Raw genomic sequence first — 10,040 nt, forward strand, 5'->3', positions numbered from 1 at the left:
ATATTCACTTTTACAATAAATTTGATTCGAAAGAGATGATATTGATTTCAATAGCTCGAACATTAATTTCAACAATGAAAAGAAATAAAATTCTAAGAAGCGACACGACTTTCTTTTTATTCTTTCTCGAGATGATCACTCACTCATCTTAGGACTTTCAGATCTTCCTTAAACTCGCTTCTGTCTCATCTCATAGTTCAGGCTAGGTCCGGTCAGGATGGAGCTCAATGGATATATAGTATTTTTTAGAAAAGCAATGCGATGAATGCCGCAGACAAGAGAGGAGATGATATTATTTAAGAGGATATTATTATTATTTAGGATTTAAAAATGTATCTGTAATATGTTATAATAAAAATTAGAAGAAAATCAGGAACAGTTCTCTGCATTTTGTTGATCTTTACATTTAGCTATTTCTTCGCGTATCAGTTTAGCGAGAATTGCCAAAGCCTGGAAATGTATATAGAAAAAAGTGGATTATTAGATAATAGCGTCACTGATTAGATAAATACATAGTAATATTATCGATTAAATAATATTTAAAGACCTTATCGATTTGTTCCGGTGTTGCATAACTAAATGAAAGTCTAATGTGCTGTTCTGGTTTCGAGCGGTTGTAGTTAAATGCATGACCAGGAAGAACGAAAACACCTTGAGATACACATTTCTCAGTCGTCAATGCCATCACGTCCTTTACCTGATTTACAGTGATCCAAACGAACATGCCGCCCTTCGGAACGTTCCATTCCGCCAATCCTAATTTTATCGTAAATCGTACAGAACCGAATACATTTAAAAACCAATGTCTGAATATAAACATCGAAGGTACCTGTGAGATGTTTTTCAATTAAGGACAGCATTACGTCGCGTCTTTTGCGATAAAAGTCTTTTACGTAATTGAAATGTTCCCTCAACTTTGGCAAGTCCCACGCATTTAGAAATTTATATAACAACATCTTGAAAAAATAAATTGTTTTATTCGTTACTTCGATTCTTTTCTAATTATTTAAATGAATAGTTGAGATACCTGCGACAGGGAGGAAGCGTGAATATTCGTCATCTGCATGTGCAATTCCAGCTTTCTTATAAATTCCGTGCGCGCCGTGACGACGCCTAATCGGAGCCCGGCGCTAAAAATCTTGCTAAAGGAATCCAAACGTATCACACGACCTACCGTATCCAACTCGATCATCGTCGTCAGTCTTTCATCCTCGAACTGTATGAAACAGTAAGGATCATCTTCGATTATCAAGAAATCGTATTTCTCAGCCAACTCGTAAACTTTCCGTCTCCGGGATTCTGTTAAAACCGTGCCCGTCGGATTCGCTCCAGTTGGATTCACGTAAATGATCTACGATAAAGATACACATATACTTCTCTCAATCGGGACGAGCACGTGGCAAACAGAATTAGGGTGTTTCAATAAATCATGACTCACTTTTGGCACGGGTCTACCAGTCCGTATTCTTTCTTCGCAAACTTCGATTATGTTCTCGGGGTCGATACCATCCTGATCTTGTGAGATTTCTATGAATTCTGGTGCAAACGGAGCTAGCTAATAATGGACAACGTTGAAGAATAAATTTTTCAAGGATGAGAAGTCAGGCAGCAGTTAATTATATGGGTGATTAGATTTTACCGCGATCAAAATTCCATCGTATGCTGGCATTTGAACCATTACGGGATCACCGACCTCCAAGACCATTTCGAACACTTTGGAACAACCATCCATCGATCCCGATGTAATAATTAAATCCCAATCATTGTACATCGGTTTGTGCCAGTATTCTTGAAACTTCCGTATTTCATTTAATAATGGTAGATATCTTAAAAGAATGAAGGAAGAACAGTAAATTGACGAGGAAATGATGTTAATTATACCGAGGATAATTTGTATTCATATGGCTTTTGAATAAGTATAAAAATTACCCTTGGGAAGGTCCGTACTGAAGGGACCAAGCCAGCTCGTCGCCAAACAATCTAGATTTAGTCCCGTTTTTATACGTAATAGTAATCTCTTCGAAAGGAAACGTTTCCGTATTTGGCATCCCAGCAGCCAAACTGATTGCATTCTTAGTTTTAACGAATTTCTTCGCTGCATTTCACACGAAACGAGTATGAGACCTCGTCTTCAAATATTTCACGCGTCTAGAATACATTTTTCTTACCCCATTCACGAATGATACTCGACCGTCGTCTGTTGGTGACATTCGTCAGAAATTGTGCAAGGTTCATCGCTAATCTCTCTCCAAAAATTAAAAAAAAATATATCTAATTTTAATTACAGTCCGGATTTATTTTATTCTATTTTATTTATACTAGCTGGATCGCGATGCATATAAGATTTTTATTATTAAAAGCCTGTAACTTCAATCGTGTAACGCTTACTCGATCTCAAGTAAGCGTCTTGAAAGATCGAAGACGACTGATGTTCGAGTAGTATTAAACAAAAATTACTGTTATCAATATCGTGGGTTATCGGTCACACCGATTCGGTCACACGACAAACATTATGAATAAAATTTGATCGGTCACGTATTTACATAATTTGGTAAAGAATAATTATTCACAGAGAGATTTCTCGTTAAATATAAATATATATATATATTTGCGAAAATGCTGATATTGGGTTATACCTTAACACGTTAAGCGCCAAACCGACTTTCTTTTTAATGAGTTTAGAATTAGTATTCACGTAGATCGTCACCCGGTTTGACACGACAGATCGCAGTAACTTACGTGTGCGGTTTCATATTATACAATCTTATCGCAATCTGTATATTATTATATACAGTTATTTGTACCTGAAGTGTCAATTTTTCATTAATTATAATTATTATATTAAGTGGTACATAAGATAGCATGTACGCTCTGAGCTATTTAATTTTTAATACATGAACGACGCTTAGCGTGTTAAAAATAAAATGAAAATCGTGTAGGATATTTTACTTCAACGTTTTATGTTCAACATGTACATTTTATTTGGTATCTGAAAAAATATAGAGACGCGGTGGTGAAGGAAATGAGTATTTCGCTACTTGCTCGTTCATTGCAAAAGTGGAGTTGTATCGGGTAGGGAAAGATTATTGTTATAAACAGCGTTTAGTCGAGTACACACTCCCATTGTAAAATGCTCCTCGGAAGTTTAGACACAGACACAACAGTAGAAAGAATAATCATTACTTTCGTTATTATTATTGTTAAAAATCACTCGTACCTGGGAAAACGCATATAAAAAATCTTCAACGAAGATCGACTCGTAAATACTACTGTTTTCATATAAACGAAAATGATTTCTATTAACTCTTGCTTATCCGCTGCATTGAAACTCAGCGAAGAAAGAAGAAAGTTAAGAGACGATAGAACCGATTCTTCTGACAAGGAAATGGTTTTGAACGATCGAACTCCGGACAGACGTTTTCGAAGCCTGCCTTTGATTAAAATCGGAGTTTGACCGCTTCAGACCTTTCCGTATAAGTAAATTAAGTCGAATCATAGGTGTTTGAATCGAACTCTGCTTTGTACGTCGAAATTATTGCCATCGGAGAAGAAAATCCATACGCGAGGAAGTGACGAAAGAAAATGATAGTAGGAAACGGTGAAAGTTTTATTGTTCGTACATCAGGAAAGATTTGTTGTTTAAAAACAATACGAAAGAATGACAGACCGTTTTTTTATCTCGTGATCATGATCGTCATTATAGTCACTCCGTTGCATTTTAATCTCCGTTTATCCCTCGTTCTTTCCTCGCTTTTTCATCTCTAATTTAGACGCACCCTCTTTGTTACCTTTTTAGTTTTACATCTCTTATTTCCAATCTTTAGACACTGTCGTTATAATAATCGCTTTCTGTTTTCTTTTTCTCGTTAGGCAATAAATCTGGTTCGTTTCCCTTTACATTTGTTGCCTTAAATAATTTCTCTCTCCTCGGTATAATAATTACGCAGCGACAAGTATAATCACGATTATGATTATGATTGTCATCACTATGACTACTGTTCATTAAACCGAATGGTTAATTCAATCGTTATCGCTTTTTCATTCGGCCTGATTCTCATCTCTTGCGATGCTGTGTATATTATCTAAATGATAATGGAAGAAGATCCGGCGGAAAGGCACCGACGGAAATTTCGCGTTGTAACATAATCGTTAAACGTATAGTCGGGTTTACATTGATCTTTCTTTTTTAATAAAGACATGAACGAGAAACTCAATTAGGTCTTGTTAGTCTTAACGTAATAACACATGATAAATGCTTCCTATTGATTAACCGAAGAAATAATCAGTATAACTTAAATTATACAAACAAAGATAACAGTATTATAAATAGGAATAAAATAAAAAAATATATATCTTCTGCCAGAGGTGATACACGCGGCTCGATTAATGGAAACAACACTATTAATTATATTTGGCTTCGACTCTTCTAGTTTTCTATACATGACTGCATGCGTACGTTCATATACGTATATAACACGCGTACATACATATGTATATACATTCATACATGCTCGCATACGCGCATGAAGGATTTCTGCTTCTTAATTGGCAGTCATCAAAGCGTCATTAATTAATCAACTAAGCAAGCACGAAACGAAAGATGTTAATAATAATCGGTGGATATTAATAAGATAAAATAATTCCGGAATTTCAATCGAATGAAAGAAGGTGAAACTATTTTCAGCTTTTATTAACAAATGTATTCGATTAATAAACGTACGCAATATAATAATAAATCAATCTCTATCGAGTGAACACATTTCCTAATTAAAATAATTTTATTTGTAAAAAAATATTTCTTCGGAAACGGAAAGATTGATAAACTTCGTACAGAATATATTCCCCTCAAATTTTCCGACACGGTTAATCCAACTTTTATCCTTTATGATTACGCGTATCGTACGTACATATACATAGATGAACATTAAAAGAAACGAAATCAGAAGTTAATCACAACGAGTAGTCGAAGTACTGTTTCATGTATATTTTTTCCTTTGGTTTACACACACAACTAGTTCAACGTCTTTTTTTTTTTTTTAAATGAAAACTTTTGATTTTATTCTCTCTAACGCGATACAAACGTAACATCTTTTGCATTCGCTCCTCCTCTCTTTTTCGAATATGAAAAAAGGGAGTCCGAATTTTTTCTCTTTTTTTGTTTGTTATTTACAATGTTACATGTCTATAGTACTCTACCATTTTCCTCTTTTTTTTACAACAATTCGTTTAACGATTAATTAGTCTGTTAGTTTTTATTTCGCTTCTCATTTTCTCTTAGACGTTACTATACAAAGTTGGCCATCACCTTTTCTTATTGACCCACTTACTGCGTAACATTACTTCGTTCTCGCAAACACTGGTCTTATTAGTTTCCTTGCAACCCTTCCCCTGCCTTTCGTTAACGTTTCGATACTTGTATATCCTTTATTAATTCTACACCTAATTACAATTTTTTAGACATTTTTATAGCGTTCTCCTTTCCCTTAATGCTCGCGACTTTTTCCGACGAAGTCTGTTCATCTCCAAGATCTTCCGCCCTTTCAAAATATCGTTCTTCTTTTCTCACTTTTTTTTAAAGTCATTTTGCAAATTTTCCATCACGTAATTCCGTTTCTTTCTAACCCACGGCCGTTCTCTTTCTTCTTACTACAGTTCCCTTTTGTCCGAGTTAATAGCATCAAGATTTCCGGGCTTTTGATTCTCCTTTTTGTGAAGTCACCCGATCGTTCCTAGTTTTCACGTGCTCCCGCGGAAGGAATACTTTTGTGCGATTACTGCTCGTTCTACTTTTGACAATCCTCCGAGAACTAAAAGAGCGTCTCCTGCGACCAGACGGGTGGACTCGATGGTAAAGGAGACGGGGGTGGCCTATGCCTAAGCTCGATGGATGGCGAACAGGGTGGAGAGGTGTGGCTGCTTTGGCTACTGGTACTCATTGAGACTGCTCGAGACCTGTCACCAAAACGTTCGGGGCTACATATTCACGAGAGCAGTGGCTAAATTATTGTTACACTTTCAAACATATTAATTAGTATATTTATGTGGATGAGCAAATTGAACACATACAGAAGATCAGAAGTGAAATGCAAAAGTGAATTCCTTCCTGTATACTAGTTTGTACTCACATTGCGCACAAACAAGTTCATATTGATTTATTCTATGAAATGAATGAAGATCTATTAAGAGGGATACCTAGAAGTTTCAACGGCCGCGCTGATGCTATGGCAAGTTTGACAAGGTTTGCCTCCAGGCCGTCGTCTAGGAACGCATCCAGCGCAACCATCCCATTTCTCGACTATTTTCTTCCTCTTCTTGGGTACTCGAAGGAACTGTCGACAGCTCGGCCCGGGTGCCTCGGAGTCGGTCGAGAAACCGGATACCTCGTCCTCCGTGTCGAGGCACTCGTCCTGCTCAGTGCTCCTCAGGAAGACCGAGTCGGAACCCAGCGACCTTAAACAATTCAGACTATAAATTCACACACGTGCAACGTAAACGAGTCAAAGTTAGAAAAAAAGGGTTCTGGCAAAGTTATTCTGCACATACAGGGTGTGCACAACTTTCGTTTCAAGCATTTTTCACGTCTTTAACTAATAATTCAAAAACCGTGCTTCACTTTGCATTTTACACAATCAATCTATTGTGGAGTTAAAAATTTCTGGGGGAGCTGACCTTGAGTCTGGTTCCGGGGGATCGACGCTACCCATGGAAGCCAACGGTGCTCTTTTACCGGAAGTACCCGTGATCATTATCTCGTTCGCGTACAGACCTGCCTCGCTCGTGCATGGAGAAAGCTCTGGCGTTGGTTGGATTACCTACGTACAAATTACGGGGAGCGTGTTATAAATCGCCAAACGTTTATTTATTAAAAAACTACTTCATCTCTAGAATCGTTGTTCCAACGGGTTTATCTCAAGTGTTAATTGCCAGCGATCGAAGGAAATTGTATGTAACGATTACCTGAATGTCGATGGGGTAATAAAGGTCCCAGGGTTCGTCGTGGGCAGAGTGTTTCGTCGAGTATGTAGGATGAAGCGGCAAACACGGTACTGGCATTGCGGACCCTCTCCTCTCGAGATAACTGCTCCCGGTGCTGCTACACGTTACCGAACTGCATCTCCTTTGTTCCTCCGGAAGCATCAGCCTCGGGTGCTTCATCGGCGGAGTTAAGAGAGCCTCGTAGCCACCCCCGACCGACGCGAATCGCGGCCCGATTCTTGGCAAATGAGATTGAGTCACCTTTAACCAGAGCACACCCTCGTTCTCATAAAATCGACAATTTATTTTATGAATAATCGCTCTTTTCGCCTGAGGCTCTCGTCAGCTTCCAAGTTAAAAATGTGCTACGTGTGCATTTTTCTATTAAAACCGCGGTCAATGATACGGAAACGGTAGTCGATAATTGAATTGATTTGGTGATTGGACTGACCTCAACGCAAAGGGATCTTCTGGGACCCCGATCCGGCCTGGGGGGTAATCTGGCGATTGCTTCGAGGTGGGCTGCGAGAGCTCTTTCCTCGGCCTCTGCTTCAGCCACCGCCGCAGCCGCTGCTGCGGTCAGTCTCGGATCATCCAACTGCTTGCTCGATTTACACCTGTTCCACACAACCCTTCTTTTACCCTTTTCATCCTTTATTTATACCCTTCCCGACTTTATGAAAAACAATCTTTTCTTCGAACCTCCCGAGACTCACGAAAGGACTGCTTATAATTTTGGAGACACCCCGTATTCACTTTGCTTCGCCTAAATTGAAACACATCCTTTACGCAGAGTTTAATTATTTCTTTCCGGGGGGTCGATGAATTTTGAAAAAGGTTGGGAAACTCAGATTAACTTTGAAAACACGTTCGGAGCCACGTGCCCATGAAACAAAGTCTGGCCACTTTTAAAAGGCACACGCGGTGGCAGTTTTCAGAAATTTATGAATACCGGGGAAGTTTCGATTCTAAAATTAGATTCTGCAGAAGAGCGGAGTAACGGTTCGCGGATGGAGATGAAACTTGCCTGCTTTTATAAACAAGCAGGAGGATCATGAGACCGAAAAAACCACCGAGAGTCGCCGCGATTCTGACCCCGGTCATCACGTCGTACGTCTTGTAGAATTCAATTTTCAGTTGCTCTCGTTCGCTGAGGGTCGACGTCGCATCCGGCAGGAACGTCGTCGAGTCCGCGGTTACGTTGCTGCCTACGACGCTCCCCATACCTGGACAAAGTATCATTGCATGCGTCACGAAATGTCATGTGTATCGCAAAGCTATTTATTGCCTTATCATTCTTAGTAAACTAAATCTATCTATCGTTGTTGGTACGGCAGATTAAATCTATTCATTCCAAACGAGATGTCTCATGGTCAGAGGAAAAATATGTTCTGGGACCATGTATTAATTCGGAAAAGTCACAGCGTTCGGCTGTCGAATTCCAACGATAATCAATAACGTGGAACTTTCAAGGAATGTCTTATAGAGTGGTACTCAATAGAAAACCGCTACCTTGGGAGCGCAGAACACTTTGAAAACAAGGATAAAGCGAAAAAGAGTACAACAAAAGGGTGGAAAATATTTTTTCAAGACATTACACTATCCAACAAAACCTTAAGAATTCAGTTAATTGCGTTTTAATTAATTGTCTCGTACATTTAATCTAAGAAATTCAAGAATTGTACGCGGCACATCATTTATATGCAGAAGGGCATAAAAATCCACGAGCGTACTTATGGCGTATTCAAGAATCAATGCATTCCCGAGTGAAACTTTTCCAGTAGAATTCAAAGAGCAGTGACTGGTCCAAACATTATTTGCTCACGTGCTAGCATTGTGCTTCGTGGGCTCTGGGCTCTGGATATTGATTCCAAGCGAGAGAATCGATGGAGCCTGTCTTAGGACGTCTCGATAAGACCTGTCACTGATAACACCTTCGCCATTCTCCGCGGGAACTCGTTCGACCTACCTTATTTTCCACGCAAATTTCGAGTTCGGAAGCGGCGATACGAGAGCGCAGTCATCGATGCATAAAGTGTATACGGTGAAGTTACATAAACGTAGGAAAACAAAGAGGAAGCACATCTGGCGAAGATTAACCCAGAAATAACTCGATACTATAAGTTATAATCATAACTCGGTATAACGAAATTCAACAAGTTTCTACGAAATGGTTTTCGGGAGAGGAAAATGGAAATTAGTTCTGATAAAAATAATGCCTTATTGAATTGATACAAGATCGAACGACTTGAGGGAAAGAGAATGTTGATATTCGTCTGATAATCAAAAGGACAGAAATTCGTTGGAGATTGCGGTTTGAAGAGCTGAAAAATTCGAACGATTGAAAGGGAGAAAAGAAATGAATAGACGCGTTCTTTAGATGTTCAACGAAACGGAATTCCCGGTGAACTCGGTCGAAATTCTGTGATTTCGCTTAGGAAGCACTGAATAAGGGGGTTAATAGGTCGATTTAAGCGAACGAGGACGACAACCTGTGGCTGGTATGCGGTAACCCTCAAGGATGCTGCCTTACGAAATCCTCCGAGAGCTTTAAAGCTATTTACTGATTGCATCGATAACAACTCTGTCTCCACTATATTTAAAAAATCACCATCGATTGCTCATGTACGAATCATCCTGAATCTGACATTTTCAATGTGACTTAATTGGAGATCCATCCAGCCGAAGTCTCGTCATTGCCGTTCGTCAGGAACTTTTTATCAAAAAAATGAGCCAAAGAGGAACGAGGGATTCGAGCTTCGGCAGCGACAAAGAATCCAACTTTCTATTGCGTTCTTTAAAGGAAAACTCGGTCTCTCGTTAAGGATGTATAAGCTACGTATTTAAACAATGCTAACATGCTGAATTTGTTATTATACATTCCCATTACTATTAAGAAGCTACCTGCAAATTTTTATATCAATTTATGGGTTTTTTGAAAAATTATAGTGGTGACACTATGGTGATCGACGGTGCGACGGCCGGATTTCCTCAGGACCTATAAAATGCCGATTAATCATAGTTAACTCGCTAAATATCGAAATTAGAAGACAAACAACTTGTAT

General features: G+C 38.9%; 2 protein-coding genes across 6 annotated transcripts in view; both read right to left on the reverse strand.

Moving 5' to 3' along the window:
- Positions 1 to 6: 6 nt before the first annotated feature.
- On the reverse strand, positions 7 to 2,854 carry LOC108627021 (kynurenine/alpha-aminoadipate aminotransferase, mitochondrial). 2 transcript variants are annotated; one of them, XM_018028033.2, is made up of 8 exons: positions 2,169 to 2,854; positions 1,930 to 2,095; positions 1,640 to 1,826; positions 1,439 to 1,555; positions 1,028 to 1,351; positions 830 to 956; positions 548 to 756; positions 7 to 450 (listed from the first exon to the last, which is right to left on the reverse strand). In XM_018028033.2, the coding sequence occupies exons 1-8, from the start codon at positions 2,233 to 2,235 to the stop codon at positions 370 to 372; spliced, it is 1,278 nt and encodes a 425-aa protein (XP_017883522.1). In that variant the 5' UTR covers positions 2,236 to 2,854; the 3' UTR covers positions 7 to 369. The 2 variants fall into 2 exon arrangements, with proteins under 2 accessions (XP_017883522.1, XP_026671030.1); XM_026815229.1 differs by having other exon boundaries at positions 1,930 to 2,061; positions 2,169 to 2,255.
- Positions 2,855 to 2,941: 87 nt separating this feature from the next.
- Positions 2,942 to 10,040, reverse strand: part of LOC108627058 (uncharacterized) — a 21,217-nt gene continuing 14,118 nt past the window's right edge. For all 4 annotated transcript variants that reach the window (XM_018028097.2, XM_018028096.2, XM_018028095.2 and 1 more), the window contains 6 exons: positions 8,003 to 8,201; positions 7,427 to 7,592; positions 6,958 to 7,236; positions 6,670 to 6,812; positions 6,193 to 6,450; positions 2,942 to 5,952 (listed from right to left, as the gene is read on the reverse strand). In XM_018028097.2, coding sequence (XP_017883586.1) covers positions 5,808 to 5,952; positions 6,193 to 6,450; positions 6,670 to 6,812; positions 6,958 to 7,236; positions 7,427 to 7,592; positions 8,003 to 8,201 — 1,190 coding nt within the window. In that variant the 3' untranslated portion in view covers positions 2,942 to 5,807. The remainder of the gene's footprint in view (positions 5,953 to 6,192; positions 6,451 to 6,669; positions 6,813 to 6,957; positions 7,237 to 7,426; positions 7,593 to 8,002; positions 8,202 to 10,040) is intronic.

This window comes from Ceratina calcarata, unplaced genomic scaffold (genome assembly GCF_001652005.2).
Source record: "Ceratina calcarata isolate Rehan_Ccalc_2016 unplaced genomic scaffold, ASM165200v1 scaffold436.2, whole genome shotgun sequence".
Classification (NCBI taxonomy): Eukaryota; Metazoa; Arthropoda; class Insecta; order Hymenoptera; family Apidae; genus Ceratina; species Ceratina calcarata.

Excerpts from the sequence above, each read along its gene's own strand:
- LOC108627021 (XM_018028033.2), bottom strand. The coding sequence starts at position 2,235 with ATGAACCTTGCACAATTTCTGACGAATGTCACCAACAGACGACGGTCG. Across the intron at positions 1,556-1,639 it reads ACGATGGAATTTTGATCGCG|CTAGCTCCGTTTGCACCAGA; the intron begins GTAAAATCTAAT and ends GTCCATTATTAG. Across the intron at positions 957-1,027 it reads ACGCTTCCTCCCTGTCGCAG|ATGTTGTTATATAAATTTCT; the intron begins GTATCTCAACTA and ends TATTTTTTCAAG.